This window comes from Cydia strobilella, chromosome 14 (assembly GCF_947568885.1).
Source record: "Cydia strobilella chromosome 14, ilCydStro3.1, whole genome shotgun sequence".
Taxonomy (NCBI): Eukaryota; Metazoa; Arthropoda; class Insecta; order Lepidoptera; family Tortricidae; genus Cydia; species Cydia strobilella.
Genome location: NC_086054.1, coordinates 13,888,083 through 13,906,167, shown reverse-complemented (window position 1 = coordinate 13,906,167; position 18,085 = coordinate 13,888,083). Strand labels below are relative to the sequence as shown.

General features: G+C 38.6%; 1 protein-coding gene across 1 annotated transcript; it reads right to left on the bottom strand.

Annotated features, from left to right (window-relative positions):
• Nucleotides 1-167: 167 nt before the first annotated feature.
• LOC134747484 (pickpocket protein 28-like) lies at nt 168-16,833 on the bottom strand. Its single transcript, XM_063682106.1, has 11 exons — nt 16,494-16,833; nt 15,505-15,670; nt 13,380-13,456; nt 10,262-10,376; nt 9,948-10,102; nt 5,530-5,755; nt 4,928-5,195; nt 3,291-3,356; nt 2,020-2,200; nt 955-1,046; nt 168-426 (listed from the first exon to the last, which is right to left on the bottom strand). The coding sequence occupies exons 1-11, from the start codon at nt 16,718-16,720 to the stop codon at nt 296-298; spliced, it is 1,704 nt and encodes a 567-aa protein (XP_063538176.1). The 5' UTR covers nt 16,721-16,833; the 3' UTR covers nt 168-295.
• Nucleotides 16,834-18,085: the final 1,252 nt, after the last annotated feature.

The following is an 18,085-nucleotide window of genomic DNA, read 5'->3' as shown; positions in this document are numbered from 1 at the left end:
AGTTTTAGAAGCTATATAATGCTATCTCCTATATCTATGGACGTGCTTTATTTTGACGTGATTTTGACGACTCACTACCTATCGCTTTATTTTGTCTTTATCACGCGATAATGAAGCCAGTTTCACATGGTTTCACAGCCTTCACAGGTCAGATGATCAGACATCAAGAATTGTTGTGTAAAAAAAATCCATAACCCTGGGATTCAATTTAAAGTACATTAATACGTGCTTGTGAATAAGTGAAAATATTACAATGACATTTGTGTGGATGGCCACTAGAGCCTATCAAGTTAATCTAACTTCTGTGGCGATGGCAGATTTCGGTGACCACTGCGTGCAAAGGTCGCAGCAGCACGAAGTATATTAGCTCCGCTACGCTGATGATGCTGAAACCGAGGAACAGGCTCAGCAGGCCGCCGATGGCTCCTGGATAAACAGGTAAGTCATTAAATTTACCTAGCCATGAACTTTGGAAGTCACCATAGAACGTCTGGTTGTGCAATGAAGAGTGGGTGTCAGGGCTAGAGGAAGATCGCCAATGAGATGGACCGACCAAATCAAGGCCAGTGTGTCGCTGTCGATCACAATAAGCGAATGCTCACACATCTGTCGTTAAGCGAGTCGCTCAAAATTTTACATAATGACCACGACCACTCTGTAAAGAGTGTAACGAAGAAAACTTTGGAAACCATCATAATGGGAAAGTATTCAGAAAGCGTAAATCTGGAGGTCGCAAGGATGACTTGGCATGGTCCTATTAATGAATGGACGTTGAGTAAATGTTGAGATAAAGATGAAATGGAGCTGTTCTTCTTTTATTTCGTATTATTCATTAGGTAGGTTAGGTACTTATTTTAAAAATGGCACTTTAACTTCGGCTTTTTTCAAGGCCTAGGTGATAAGAAGATACTTATATAGCGACATATGATTAGATCGATAATTTGTGCAACGTACCAACGAAATAGTAATCATCGTACTGCGCATGACGATGTTGCCCAAGAAAGCTGTCGTCGTAGAAATGAACATTGAGCCGAGTTATTTCTCCCCTGCCGGTAAAATAGAGATCACAATTAGGTACTGAATGATCAACGTCTAAGTGCCAGTTGCACCATCCGCACTTTACAGACTGATCAACGTCACCCGGCGCGCCGGGCCGCGGCGGTTTGCTATGAAACTTTCCATACAATAAAATTTTGCGAACTCTTTAACGATGACAAACAGTTTGGTGCAACCGACCCTAAGTTTTATAACAGACTTAAAGTTGCATAAAGGTATGTCGCCACTGCCACTTGTATGGGCCCAGGATATCTTCATTTGCGTGAATCTGCTAGGTCACCCGGATGAGTCTTAAATTTGGAGAACACTTCAGCCATGACGTGAATTTACCAGCCGCCACCAGTGCTGGACTGCCTTGTTGGCTTATGTCATTCTTCTTATACATGAGACGTATGTCATTATTATTCACAACGACGGGACTTAATCGCGTAAAATAAGTGTTTCTACAGATCGTGGGTTTTATAGTAGAAAAATCTGGGAAGCCATTGAAATCAAAAAACGTAGAAATTTCGATCGAGACGAAGGTTTTAAGATCTCATCCACATGGAACCCAGTCATTAGTAAGTGTAAGCGAAAACAAATATCGAAAGTTGAAAAATAAAATATATTGTGAGTGTTGTGTGTCGACCCGGTGACATCCCTAATCCCTAGTGCGCAAAACGTTCAAGTTAATAAACAAGACCAAGTGCGGGTAGTTCGAAAAACTCGCGCGCCTAGAAGATGTTGATGTCAACTTTAGCCAGTCTTCTCCGAGACCACGGGGGACAACGCCGTCCTCGAAACGTCGGAGGTAAATTTAAAACTTATTTTACGCGATTAAGTCCCGTCGTTGTGAATAATAATGAGTAAAAATCGTGAAAGTTTAAATCAGTGTGATGAGAGGTATGTGCCCGACAGTAGAATGTCATTATATCTAACTATTGATTAGCGATGAGAGCGAACGAAAGTTTCGGCCTAACTCACGGTCCAGGATACCCCCACTTGGGTGATTCAGCTGGGTCTGTCTTCAGATCCGAGTAAAACACTTGGCTGTTGTAGATGACGTCATTGCAAGCCGGATGGCATGAGCTGGACTGGCCCGTTGGTTTTCGTTGCTCTTCGCTGTCCGCGAAATACGCGTATATCAGTTGCTCTTCTACTTTAGCTGTGGAAAAGTTTAATAGGTATAAATTATAAATAGGGTAGGTAATAGGTTCCTCCTGAAGTCGACCCCTAGCTAGGTGGGTCGTCTAATAAATGTAAAATAAAAAATTACAGTATGGGAGCGTTAAAAATGTGCATGTGAAATCAATGTACTCGTAGTACAGCGTTGTAGGCTACAGTGCCCGACCAACAGGTTGCATGTAGGTACGCTTTTGTTTGCCAACTACATGATATAAAATAATTAGGCAAATAAATAACCAACGGGTGACCATAACTAAGATCCTTTACTAGGACTTATTATATTATATATTCTGTCACTACATTTGGTTTCAATTTCATCAGAGAGTTATATAATTATTACACGTTTTCCTACGTTTAAACTGCATCTACAATTTCTGTAAATACTAATGTTCCGACTGAGATTCTCTTACATTTTGCTCCGTCAATCTTTGTTTACTGTCTGAGTTAGCTTATGTGAATCCTTTAGATATTCAAGTAAACAGGTTGTTAGCTGAAATTCCAACGTTCAGTAAATAGAAAATTAAATTAATAGCAGTTACGTAACTATTCAATCTTATAGTAATAGAAACGAGATCTTATGATAACTATTCAGTGGGTGTTTGGAGTACCTAGATGTAATTAAGAGGATACACTTCAGCCGCTTCTGCATACAAACGTAGTCCCCATTTTCCTCTCTGGATATTGACATTATGGAAAATGTTTTAACATATGTTGATGTATATCATATACATATACATCAACATGTGTTTTGGCTTTTTTTTGGGTAACAATTAGGAGCAAAAACAGATTTCATACAAATTTTTAAATGCTCCTGACATAATAATTAAAGATTCGAAAAACATCAAACATAGGGGCATAGCTGTGGTTGATATACAACCAACTGTGTCAAAATATTTTTTAATAATGTTAATACCCAGAGAGGAAAATGAGGACTACGTTTGTATGAACCGGATATCACCTTGCAATTATTTACCAACCGCCTGAGATAACTTGGTAAACGTATCATTAAATACCATATAATTAATTGTATACCATAGGTCTGATCTTAGTAAAGGTAATTAATAATTTACCTCTAACATCGTTTATGCATAGGTAATCCGATTTTGTGGAACAAATAGGCTCAGACAGGAACTTCTCTGAAACAATCATGCAAACAATAGGTATAGGTGGATAATCAATTAATATATTTACCCTCGGTAATCTCGGTATGGATCTATCTTATATTCTTATCTCACGGACATGGACGGGTAACTTTAGAAGTTGGAGCCATTTCATAAATATTATCATAGTTTTACATAAATTAAACGAAACCGGAGGTCCTGGGTTCGAGTCCTGTTAGGCAAGGGCATTTATTTACATACATACATATAATCACGCCTATTTCCCGGAAGGGTAGGCAGAGACCACGGATTTCCACTTGCTACGATCCTGACATACCTCTTTCGCTTCCTTCACTTTCATAACATTCCTCATACACACTCGCCGGTTTAGGGTGCTCATGACCTGGCCTTTCTTCAGGATTTCCCCGATCTGATCAGAGAAAGTCCGCCGAGGTCTGCCCCTTCCAACTCCCGTTTACTCTCTCCCTTATACACTCTCTTTGTTAGCCTGGCATTTACTGATTTAAACTAACACGATTTTCACTCATAATTACTAATGCGATGATGATTCTTACTAATGCGGGACTTTTGTGAAGCAATTGAAATCAGAAAACATCGAAATTTCAATCAAAATGAGGGACAGGGGATTTCGTCTTCGTGAAATCCAGTAATTAGCAAATGTAAGGGGGAAAAAACACCCCGCCACATACCATTGGATGTCGTGAGTGTTATGTGTAGGCAAAGTGACAACCCTAGCGTACAAGTTAATAATCAAGATCAAGTGCGGGTAGTTCGCAAAACCCGCGCGGCAAGAAGATGTTGATACAATTCCTCGCCAGTCTGCCTGTGACCACGTTACGTCACGTTCGAAACGTCAGGCCATAAATAAACGTAAGTTTGTACGCGATTAAGTCCCGTATTAGTTTAAAATTATGAGCCTGGCATTTATTTGTATGTAAATATTTTGCTCCTGAGTTATGGATGTTTTCTATGTATCTAAGTAGGTATGTCTATATATATTTAAGTAGATATGTATATCACTGAGTTGAAGCTTTGCTTAGTTTAAGGGCTATACTGATCAGATCAGTGTAAGATTGTCCTCAAATAAACTGTGCTCAAACAGTCCCAGTCTGTAGTGTCACTCAAGGCTACTGAAGAAGCTTTGGCTTTCTTACCAAGCGTGATTTGGTTAAGTACTGATGTCTATTTTTTTTGACACATGCTGTATTTTTTTTATCTATGTATTATACATGTGTTTAGTATTTTTATAATGTTATTTTTATTTATATATTTTATTTACTTTTGGACATTTTGCTTTGTTTACTTTTAAAATGTTATTGTGCATTCCGTAAGTTTGTCTATCTGTTTTGAATTCTCCCCTCATCTAGTCTAAGGTTAGCTGGAAGTTACCTTATAGGGATAAGTTCGCCTTTGTACCTCTATTTCTGTAAATTGTATGTAAACCTGTGTTGTGTACAATAAAGTGATTACTACTACTACTACTTTTGTAAGTTTTTCCTAGTTATATACGTATATTTATTTATATGGACTGTCCATCATTCCGTCATTTGAAAAACCCCGATAAGTTAATTTTAGACTTTACTTACTGGGCCAGTTGTAAAGAACACAATCGCATGACATCCTGGCTTCCCGAATCAGTAGATCCAGTTTACAGTTACTATCTGTATATGATTCAAAGTACTCCAGCTTTCTTTCATCCTGAAAAAAGCACTGTCTCCGTTCCGGCAGCAGGCCTTTGAGAGAAGAATCCGTCCGGTAGGTGATGGGGTACACCTCAATGGTCGTCATCCTATCCATGGGTAGACGGATGATGGTGCTGGTGTACACGTGGTTGGTTGGCGAGCTGATGATTAACTGCATATAAAATAAATGCCTATATTTCATGTAATTTCAGTTACATGATACTCTAGGTGTTTTGAAATTGCTGAGTAATCCAGTAGAAAAATTGGCATTCTCGGTATCTACCTACGAGTATATCATTAATTAGTAATATATGTCAGTCATTTCTGCCAGATACATCCAGTGATCGCCACAAGGTGAAGAGGTGGCGAGGTAAGCTCAGGCGGTGATAGTGGGCTGACCTAGATGCTATCGAAGGATTGCTTTGTGTCTCTATATAGATGAGTGGAAATCCAGGAGGGAGGCTTTTTGCCTAGTATAATCTTCATTGACATGTGAGAATGCTTACATTAAACCCAACACTAGCGCCATCACAAGCCACCTGGTGTTCACTATCGTTCAAGTACAGCTCCACCCCCAGCCCGTTCGTCTCTCCAGACGCCATCACCCTAAACGGCTCCATGGCAGGGTCGGGAGGAAACACCTTCGGGTAGCCTGCGTCCAGCCCCCAGTCCAGAGTCTTTTGCGAGACGGAGGGTGAAAAAGTGCGCTGCCAAGCCGTTGTGACGTTTGTCCTGAGGGAGGGAGACTCAGATCATATCTTATATCTATGGAGGGAGATGATAATGAGGGTAATGACAGCAATACACTTAAGGTGCAGTGGGTTTAGCCAGCAGAGTTTTTGAAAAATCGTAAAGCTTTTTTAGATCATAGTACGGTAGCCAAATAAAATTAATAGCAATCTTGAGGCCTTTCTTAGTAACTATCGATTTAAAACCTGATTAAACAACTTTCGCTTGATAAAAACGCACCATGAAAAAATCAAAGTAACTATTATGCAAAAGCTATCGTGACCTAAACTCACTGCACCTTAACTAAATAGTTGGACTTATGCCGTTGCAATAAGTTCTGCAAAGCAAGCAATTAATTGTCTTTAGCTATCATGATGGGATCGCATTCGCTTTTGCCAAGATTATGAATCTCATTCTGCCCCTTCTGATGGTCAGTACGACCACCAGTTTGACACTGAAATATTCGATAGCGTGTGCGTAACTTAGTTTCTATGCATCTCACTTCTACAGTCGCCATCAGATATATCGGAGCGGCCGAGGCGCTCACAAATATCTGAACACGCCTCTATTGTCAAGGCGTTAGAGTGCGTGTTCAGATATTGTGAACACCTCGGCCGCTCCGATATATCTGATGGCGACTGTACTCGCATATTAGTGCCACCGAGATGTATAGAAAGTAAGTTAAGTACGCAGACGTTAGTGATTAGGTCAGTTTCACACTGAAAAGGCAGTCGTGGTAAGGTGAGGAGGTGTTTGATTCTTCAACGCCTACTTGGTATTTTTCGATAACCTACTAATTCATAATTTCGGAATATTTTGCATTTTATGTGTATATGAAAATAAGTTTATTCTTATACAACTAGGTAATAACAAATCAAATAATTTTGCCAAATATTTTTTGGTTTGGCTATATGATATCTAATTCAATTTTTAATTCTTATAGTTAATTCATTCCATACAATATCGAACATTGCGTGAATCCGGCGCTACGTTGGGTTTTGTGCGAAGCTGTCTCCACAAATAACGGCTCTGCGTGAAGGCTCTAACAAAAGCCATTATTTGAGATAATAGGCTAGCCAGGTTAATAGAATAAAGGCACAAAAGAATTTAGAAGTTTTGAGCTTTATTTAAGGGCGGACTAACGAATAATTGTAGTTTTTAGGGTTCCGTACCCAAAGGGTAAAAACGGGACCCTATTACTAAGACTCCGCTGTCCCTCTGTCCGTCTGTCTGTCTGTCACCAGGCTGTATCTCATGGACCGTGATAGCTAGACAGTTGAAATTTTCACAGATGATGTATTTCTGTTGCCGCTATAACAACAAATACTAAAAAGTACGGAACCCTCGGTGCGCGAGTCCGACACGCACTTGGCCGGGTTTTTTAAATTGAATTGTTACATGTTTTAACCAAGGGCAAGTGCAATAAAAAAAACACGGAAACTAAATAAAAATATTTTCAAAAGCAGACTCCAACTAAAACCTTACTAGGTTACAGTTGGCATACGGGTCGGAATGTTGGACCATCAAAAAGACTCACGAACAGCAATTGCACGTCAACGAGATGAAGATGCTGAGATGGGCAGGCGGAGTAACTCGTTTAGACAAAGTCCGCAATGAGTATGTGCGAGGGTCGTTCAAAGTAGCTCCTATAGATGCCAAAGTGAAAAAAGGACGATTACGTTGGTACGGGCACGTAATGAAGCGTGAAGAAACCCATCCCATAAAATGGGTCCTTAATCTCCCAGAACAGCCGAAGGGACAAGGCAGGCCACCTTCTACATGGTGGTCTAACGTGCAAAAAGAGGTCCAGAAGCAGAACATTAACCCACAGACAACCCGAAATAGAATTCTTTGGCGCAAATGTACGGGAAGACCCGACCCCAGATAAACTGGGATAAGGGTAGGACAAAGAAGAAGAGGTTACAGTTGGCTTGATAGAAAAAAAAGAAACACCAAAAAATGTCGCCGATATAGCCAAGCGACATCACTAGCAAAATTTCAAACAGTAACTTTTCAGTGTCTTCTCCTTCTTCTTCTTCTTTGCCATGTCCCGTTATTTGGGGTCGGCCCTCCTCGTTCGAAGGCGCCAGGTTTTTCTGTCCTGGGTTGTCGTATGTTAGTCTGCGCCCGCTGCATGTCTTTGGTAACGGTTGTCCACCACGTGGTAAGCGGCCTCCCTTTGCCGTTCGTTTTGTCTGGGGTGGCTTTTTTGACAGCATACTCTTCGTTACGCCTCATCACATGCCCGAACCATCTCATACGGCTTTCAGCCATCTTTTCTGCAATGGGAGCGACCTTGAAAGAGCCTCGTACATATACATTTCGGACTCTGTCCAGTCTCGTCACTCCCGCTGCCCACCTCAGCATTTTCATTTCATTGGTGTGCATCTTCTGTTCATGTTTCTTCTTGGTCGCCCAGCACTCGGAGCCATTCATCAGTGTAATTAAGGTAAAATATTTATACCCTTTTTATTCCTCGCGATATCCCTTTCTACCGTGCCACGCGATACCAGCGACGGTAGATATATTTTATTTCTCTCTAATTACCGTAAAATCAGGTAACTTTAGTCTACAACTTACAACTCTGGTCCAAATTCAAGTTCCAGTAAAATATGTATAAGAATTTTTCAAATTATGTTGAGTATATAATATAGAAAGAGTATTAGTGTATCTAAGCTCCATAATAAATGTTACGAGTGTAATCATGAAGGCTCGTTAAGAATCAACGTTAAAAACTGGATCATAGTTGGACTTAAGCTACCTAATTTACGACTATAGCTACCTGAGTTTACGGTACCGTTTTTTCCCTGGCTTTACACCCCCTCTTAACCCAAAAACGCGTCCTATTGCACCCATACCCACGTAAGTAATAGAATTAAAACGTTGCTAAAAGCTACGCTAAAACTAGAGTTAGGCGTGTAGCCTAACCTGTTTGCGTCTATTTTAGTTCAGAACTAAGCAAGCTAACTAAGCTATCAATAGTTTTAGGAATTCCTCTAACCAGTCTATATTGGTTAGTGACTCTTATCAAGTAATCAGGGTCCATGAGATACTATAACTTTATTTATAACAATTGTATAAATACCATGGTTACAATAAAGAATATTATTATATTATTATTATAACTTCAACGGATCAGTTCTAATGCATGCAGTAAGATATTTAGGCACATTTGTGTATTAGGTTATATAAACAGATTTAACCCAATTACACAATCTTACGTATTATAGCATTGTGAGCGATTCCTGAGTATTTACTAGTGTGGATGCAGTCAGCCAAAGACGGCCACAGTGTCCTTAAGGATGTGTCCCGATATATTTGGTCCCTTTGGCTGTCACTATCTAATTGATGCTGACTAGCTAACTAGTAGCAATTAAATATAGAGATATTTAGTCTGCTAAAATGACAAAATAAAACAACTTTACAATAAAACTACAAAGTTAAAATTAAATTCGTTAACCTTACTTACTCACTTACTTGTGTGTAAATTACTTACTTACTTATTGTAAGGTCCACCGATGGTCATTTCAGAAAGTCTGTTGGTATACATGAACATACACAAAATGTAAATTAATTTTATATCAAATACGTCTGGTAATGAAGTAATGACACCACAATGTTTGAAATAAAGGAAAAATTGGACGGGATGGGACGGGATTAAAAGGGTTTTTGTAGTGTGAAAATTTAGTGATGGATATGGTAGAAATATTCAGTATCACCGAGTATGTCTAGGTAGATCAGCTGGTGGAACGGCGGGCTTGTATTCTGGAGTCGCGAGTTGTAGTCTTGCCCAAGACAGTGAGTTTTTCAATTTTTCCTTTATTTCAAAACGGAATGTAACTTACATGCCTTTTTTTAACCTGACTTGGGCTCTATTGCACTATAGGGCTATTAGAGTGATAGGACTGTGTGGGGGGATGGTAGCCTGGGGAAAATCCAGAACCCTTCCGCATCACACGAGACGGTTTTGCTACGCTGGAATACTCCTAAAAAGTTTTCGCTCCAGCGCAGATCGGTTGAGCGGTCTCAACCTGATCTGAGGGTGTAAAGGGAATCGAGCTAATGGGAGTTTTGTCGCTGGTTCGCTACAACCTAGCCTAAATAGCCGAGAAGACTCCAGCAAGAAACTCAGCTAGGCCCGACGACTGTCGGAGTGATGCTAACCGGTACACGGCGGTACCGGGACTGAACTCACATGCCATGGAGCGGTAGGCTGTTGAAAGCGAAACATAGGCCGTAGTTGGTGAAGACTGGGCTGAACAGCTTGGTGCAGCATTCCTCCGTCAGCCACGTTTGGGAGGATGGACGCCAGTAGCAGGATTTTATCACTTCTGTGCATTTTGGGGCACCCTGTACACAAATGAATGGTAAGCTTAAAATTGAAGTTTCTTCGTACCTTGTTACCACAGTTACAGTCAATATGAAAAACGATAAGGATCTCATATTATTGTTACGGTGACTAGGTACGAAGCGGCACGAAAAGGAATATCCTTGACTGTTATGTTTCACCTGTAATATAAATTTCTCCAGCAACAAATTCTGTTGAGGTGTGATCCTTTCGTCCAAGGCTCGGTTTTCCTTGCTCATTTGTGGACACACCAGAGAAGCGAAGAATTTCTCCAAACTATAAAACGTGTCACAACAATGAATTAAAATCAAAAACATATCTACAGGTGCACAACACACCTAAACCATTCGGATCTATTTAAATAGGAAGTTAAAAAATTCGAGTAAATAAATAAAATCATATATAACCTACCGACTGCGCCACTTATGTACACTGTTGAAGCCTAAACTTTGAATTAAAGGTACAGAAAAATTACTGATCTTAATTTATAATTAATTAATTTCAAGGTGTCCTAAACTACATCGTAAAATTGACCCTTGAAAAATAATTTTACTTTACTGAATCGTGCCGAATATAATATGATGACTGATCAGTACGTTTCACAGCTAAATTGATATTGCCAACTCGAAATCTTTATTTAAGCAATAAAATTAGCGTACCAAGGCTTAAAAAATAAGAAGTTTTAAATCAATAAATAACAAAGTTTCTACAAAATATACTAATAATATGATTGCTTTTATTCGCCAAGCGCCAAAACCTTATGACTGATTACAATGCACAATTTTTAAGATTAACTGGCGCATCATTAACCGCGTTTGGAACAAAATGTTAAAGTATATTTATTTTTACAGCCTATTGTGCGGCTCCATTAGGAAGTTTACAATACGCTTTTTGTACTGCGAATGAATAGGGAATATTGCGCGAAACTCTGCGTAGGGGGCGCCAGGGCACCACTACCACAATCTGAGGGTCTATCGTGAAACAAGAAAATTTCTTTATCTAACATCTCTGTCACTTGCATATTCGAGCGATAAAAAGGGCAGATAGCGAATTTTTAGATTCGCGTTTCCCGGTAGATCCTCTGTGAGCAAACCGCCTTGATTCATGAATGTCATATTTTATTATCTCTGAAAACTTGTCAAAAACCTGTTAAAGGTACAAGTATGTATGTTGGACTTCCGGTTCGAGCGCCATCTTGATCGTGATTAATTACTTTGTTTTTTGCTTATTAATATTGTTTAAAGTGTAATATCGATAGCTTATTATACAGTAAACTAATGTGGTAGTGTGCAGTGAATGGAGAATTAATTTTGAAGCGCGTTTAACCACCATCTTGGAGTCAACGGCCGGTAGTCCACGTGCTTCTTGTAAAGACTAGCTATCGATTTACAAGAGCTAACAAATCACCGTACACTGTCTTGTACAACCGTACAATTTTTGTCGTTTGTAAACCTCTCAATACCTTGATACTGGCGAAATAGTCCCACTGGGCTGAAGCCATAATTTTAAAAGAAGAAGAAGTATGTATGTTACATTGCAGTAATATCCCCTATTGCGAAATGCTATTTGTTTTGATTTATCGACCGGTACATGTAGCACGTGCTTTTACTACATTTCCTTCTGAAGTTTAAGGGAGAATAGTACCTATGTGATAATTGCTCAGAGTATTTCTAACGAAAGTAGATATACTTACCGACTTTATAATGCTTTAAATATCGCGGCCATAAGCCTCAATTTCTGTCCATATGTAGTGGTACTCTATGTTACATAATTAGACACTTAACCTATAGCAAAGATAGATATAACTCCGTAATAGATAGATACAGTCTAAGGAAAAAACGTGCCTCGAAAATCAAGAAAATTTGATTCTCGTTGAGAGGGCGCTACTAGTTTTGGCCTACAGTCGAATAGATGGCGTTGACGGTTTCGTTTGTTATTTAACAATTTTAACGCATATCAGTGAAAGAACATGGGTCAAAATCATAAAAATAATTAATGCAAATAAAAAAAAATCATTTATCTATATTTAAATACATTCTATCGTATTTTTATAAATCTTCATTTTTAGTTTTAAAGTGTTTCGACAGATGGCAGTGAATTTACTGGGGTTACAAAATTTACTATGACAGTACCGCTCTAGTATAAGTTACTCTATGCCTATAGGTATAGACACTTAGCCTTAAGAGACTTGACTGACAGACTGACCAACGTAAATCCCTAGTAGCTAAGGTTATTAGCATTAGCACCTATCTTCACCTTTACATACTTTTTTTTTTTTCAATCTAGTTTTTAATTCACTAACTGGTCGCCCAAGATACAGGCTATGCCTAGTTTGGGGACCCCTGTTCATACTGTTATAAATGTACCGCTGTATGCGCGCAACCTGGACCTTATGTATACTCCATCTGCAAATTCCCATCTTTGTGTGCAAAATAAATATATTTTTCATTTTTTTTTTTCATTTTCATTTTTCAACCGTCGTTTTAGTATCAAAGTCTTCAACCTGTAACACCCTGTTTCTACTGGAAATCTTAAACACCGAAACTGGTATGCACAAGTAAATAATTTATTCCCATAAATATTCCCAACTGGACAGTGTAAGGTTATATTTTCTAAATCATCACTAAGTCACGCAACGGTTACGCGCGCCACGCGTGGTTCAGGTAGAATGCTTCTAAAGGGGCCCACTGACTATCAGTCCGCCGGACGATATCGGCCTGTCAGTTGTTCGGAACTGTCAAATTTTTGTTCTAACAGACAGGCCGATATCGTCCGGCGGCCTGATAGTCAGTGGGCCCCTTAACGCCACGCAGCGCGTCGGCTCAGTCGGCTGATTCCATTGATATCATGTTCATACTATTCGTTCTTATAAATTCTGTATAACTCAGATCATAACTCGTCATTTAACTCGCCACTTATTTTGTCAAAAGATCATATAACGAGACCGCGTGATAAGTGCAGTTTTAGTTTACTTATTTAAACATCGTGACTACTTTGAAAAAAATCTCGTATCTCACAATGATACTCAAAGTTGAAAGGTTGTATGCATCCCATACATAATAGATAACATCGTTTTTCTTTTGATTGACAGTACAAGATACGAGTTTTTTTTTTCAAAGTAGTGCCGGTAAAACTATATTTGTTAAGGGGCCCACTGACTATCAGTCCGCCGGACGATATCGGCCTGCCACTTGTTCGGAACTGTCAAATTTTTGTTCTAACTGACAGGCCTATATCGTCCGGCGGACTGATAGTCAGTGGGCCCCTTTAGGTACTTACTCATCGAACCGGTTTACGTTTCTATAAGACAGCTTCACGTGCAGGTGTGGACATAGCACCACGTTAGGAAACGGCACCTTAGTAATAAATCAATTAACAATGACAAAGAAATCAAAATAAGTTTCTGTCAAAAATTTCATTTTTAGGGTTCCGTACCCAAAGGGTAAAAACGGGACCCTATTACTAAGACTCCGCTGTCCGTCTGTCCGTCTGTCACCAGGCTGTATCTCATGAACCGTGATAGCTAGGCAATTGAAATTTTCACAGATGATGTATTTCTGTTGCCGCTATAACAACAAAAATTCTAAAAACAGAATAATATAAATATTTAAATGGGGCTCCCATACAACAAACGTGATTTTTTTTGCTGTTTTTTCCGTAATGGTACGGAACCCTTCGTGCGCGAGTCCGACTCGCACTTGGCCGGTTTTTATAGATAATGGTACGGAACCCTACGTGCGCGAGTCCGACTTGCACTTGGCCGGTTTTTTGATACAAGTTTTTACTGCTAACTGTACTTTTCTTTCAACAGGCAACTAATACTCATCGAGACAATTCTAACAAACTCAAACACAACTAGGTTGCGTTGTTTTATCTTAGTTCCTAATTCCTATAGCCACCGTCTGTCTCCATGCTCAAATTTAACTTGCAAGATTTGACCCGTACAAACATAGTTACATACATTGCAAGTTAAATACAAGCTTGTAGTAATAAAGGTTAAGTACATAAATATATTCGTCACCATATTTATCTCCTAATTAAAATATTCCCAACAAAAAAATTTTCACATCACCTATTCGAAAAACGGCTTTTTCTTCCCTGCTGGGGGGATCACAGTGGCACTTTTCTGTTCTAGGACATGTTTTTTTTTCTTTTTTGCATACAATTTTTTTAGGTTATATAATATTTTGGAACATATCGTAACAATTTCCTCATAGGTGATGTGAAAAACAGTATGTGTCACATGGTAGCAAAGTTATTTCCATCTTGGGCGTAACACACTTGAATCCCTTACTACGCTCAGGATTCTACTTTAGAATCCTTCGCTTCGTTTAGGATTAGGATTCAATTGTACGCCCTCGTCGTAAATATGTCATTTTGTTCCCTTGTGACACAATCTACTATTTCATCTTTCATTATTAGCCTTTCAAGTGGCATACGTCATTTATGAGTTGAAGGAATTTCGATTTTATTTTAATTAATCAAATTCCACATTTAACCTTTCGTATGCTTAGGAGCAGATCTGCTCCATATATATTCAGCTTAAACATGAAGTTGTCACGATTGCTATTTATATGAAAATTTTTTGACATGCGCATACGAATGGTTAAATGACGTTAATTGTCCGCGAGGCGGTTCCTGCCACTTCAAGGGTGAGTTAATACAGTCTTCAAGTTCGTATAATTAAATTAATAAGTAATAATTATAATTAGTTGAGCACTATTTTTGTAACTGAATATATTTTTGAGTCTGACCTTAGCGACCTCTTAATCTTATCTCTGGAAGTAGTCTAAAAATATGCTCATCGGGGCTGCTATAATTAGTATCATAATTATCGTTTATTGCACCATGGTGCATCCATGGTCCAATTCAGGATGTGCACATAATATTTGACGGCCGCATTTTCGGTATATTTCTATACACGGTGGCTAAAAAATAAGTGCATTCCCATTGCCAGGGAGGTTTTGGGAATATACTGAGCAACTTTTACTATGGGACCGACCCCGAAATAAAAAAAAATCAAATTTGGCTGTTTCATACATTCTGGCTGGTCCATTTTCTATGGGAGGGTAAATATTTTCCAAAATCTCCCTGGCAACGGGCATGCACTTATTTTTTAGCCACCGTGTATAGAAATACATAGGCGGCAAATTTAAAAAATGTAGGCGAGAAGGGATATCGTCCCATATAAAATTTGAATTTCGCGCCTTTATCTACTGACAAAATTTGCTTGACCGACTATATGTACCGCGTGACTAAATATAGTTGGTCAAGCAAATCTCGTCAGTAGAAAAAGGCAGCAAATTTAAAAAATGTAGGTGCGAGGGGATATCGTAGAAAATTTGAATTTCGCGCCTTTATCTACTGACAAGCTTGACCGACTATAGTTTTAAATCGAACTAACCGCCCACACCGGCGAAGGCAGGGAGTCGATGACATTAACAAACGGTGTGGATGTCCACTTGAGGAACAGCTGCGTGATGTTGCCAGCGCACGCCGCTACGCTGATTATCATTATGGCAACCCAGGTGAGACGCTCGGCGCGGCTGAAGGTCGGATCCAACATATATCTGTAGGAAAAATAATAGATGATCGGACTGTAATTGAAATAATGTACTTGACATTGATACATAAAACAGTATTCATAAATAAATAGTCTGAATAAAACAAATATAAACAACTTTGGGAACAAATCAAATTATTTTATTAGATATTTTGATTTGTGTTTTTAAAGTAGTCGCACTACTATATATAAATTATAAACTGTAATAGATGTCATAAGTGACGAAGCCCTCCAGTCCACATCTATTACAGTTTAAAACAATTAATATAGTTGGTCAAGCAAATCTTAACAAAACAGTGCATGGGCACGTCATATGTATGGCTATTTGTACGTATAGTATGAATTTTCTCAAGCGATTGTTACGCCTAAGACCCTAATCTGTTAAACAAAAGCCATTGTTTCTTTACTGCGAGCGGTCAGCTTCCGTTTTGAGCACGTGTCAATAATGTCATTTAAAAAACTGCTATATCGTATTGGTTTGAAGGTTCAATCTATGTAATAATATGAGCGCTCGCCTTCATTGAGGTGGTTGATCGTCCTACATTACCAAAACATGTTAGATGTTACATAGACTTGAACCTTAAAACCACCATCGTATTCTCAAAGATTGGCTTATGCACAGCAGTGGGGTGGGCGATAACAGGCTGAAACAATGATGATGATGATGACTCGAATATCGTCGCTATACTTACTCAACCTCATATCTGCAACAATCATTTGATGGAAATGTCGCTTTTCTTTCATTCGGAGTACGGGTGTTTTTGTCATCAAATGAGTGTTGCAGATACGAGGTTGAGTAAGTATAGCGGCGATATTGAGAGTGCACTTACTTCATTCCATGTAAAGATCCTTGACTAAACAACTGCTTAAACCCTCTAACAACTTGCATCGCCCACACTTTAGCAACCGCTTTGTACGTCCATTTTTTCATTCTTCCTTTCTTATGTACACCTAACGCCTCCGGACTTATATACTTGAAATCCTTTATATAGAAATCTAGTAAATATTTACTGTTTAACGTTTGCTCTTTTGTGTTTGTGTCTGCATTTTGTGACATCTTGGGTACAACTAGTTAAAGTGGTTGATGCAATGTCAGTAATTGCTACACCTTTGTTAAAAGGTCATTTGGTTTACTAGAAATTGACTAGTATTGCTGTAATCAAACAGGCGGTTTGTTCTGTTGGTATTTATAAAATATATTTTATTAACTAAAGTAGTCCAGAAGCATTCGCTCAGAAATGCGACGAAACAATCTGAAGATACTTTTAAATATTCCAGCGATTTTGGAGTCTGTATGTTTATGTATGTTTGTTTTTATGTGTTTGTTTCAAATTTTAGCTAATAATGAATATATTTTTAATAAGTAAGTACGTTTAATTATTGAATTTTCGCCTATTCCCTTTATTATATTAACACTTTTAACCCACTTTCATAAGAAGTAGGTGACCCAAGTAAAAGTTAAACACGAAAAAATCGGATGTAGTCGGGTTATGAGTTTTTATTTCAATTCAATGCTCATATTAAGGCGGTTCCCTGAGCCAGAAGGCGAAAAATCTCCTTATATGATCATATTTTTCTAAGAGGCGTTGATATTCGTAGACGTGGAAAAAATATATGTAGTTCTTGACTATATTATCTTTAACAACATAGCTTCCGATACACGAATTATGACACTTCGCTCGATACAATTAATTCCCAAAGTAACCTCTAACTCCGACTTTTAATCCTACTTTACTCGGTTATTTATTATGTGTTACTATAAACAAAAAAAGAAGAAAAAACAATCTTAACTTAAATAGTAATTTCATAGCTTTCGAATTTCGATATTGTAAGGTAACGTTTTTAAAATAAATAAAAATCGACAAAATTCGATCAAAATTGACACTTGGCGCGTATGATCTTTCCCGTTCTTTCTTGCAGAATGTGACAGTGACAGCGGCAAATCGATGGAACGGCCTTAACAGAATCTAGCGAGAAACTTGGTAAATACGACTAATTTTGGCTAGTACCTATTCATTGTGGGTACACCTCAACCATAACAATAACATATCACTAATACCATATTTTTTACTCGTTTTCGCGTCTCACATTCCATGAATATTGTCATTTTGTCAACCTATTAAAATACCCCAGCGGTAGCAGCATGGTTCCATTTTTATCGCTTGTCACTATGCCTGTCACTTTCGCACTCACATACTTGTTAGAACGTGACAGGCATGGTGACAGGTGATAAAAATGCGACCGTACTATGGTCGCAGGAAACGCCGCGTGGCATACTGGTGTTAAATGTGGGAGTAATTTGCAATTGTGTTATTAGCTGAATGCACTCAGACCTATTAACAATATGTTAGGTGTCCACTGCGAAGCCATATACTCCGATCAATAACGACTATTTTCAAATTAATTATAAATTTTACAACGG

Coding starts and splice junctions, on each gene's coding strand:
- LOC134747484 (XM_063682106.1), bottom strand. CDS start 16,720: ATGTCACAAAATGCAGACACAAACACAAAAGAGCAAACGTTAAACAGT. Junction 15,671..16,493: donor GGATCTTTACATGGAATGAA/GTAAGTGCACTC, acceptor TTTTTCCTACAG/ATATATGTTGGATCCGACCT. Junction 2,201..3,290: donor ATGCATAAACGATGTTAGAG/GTAAATTATTAA, acceptor ACTTTTCCACAG/CTAAAGTAGAAGAGCAACTG.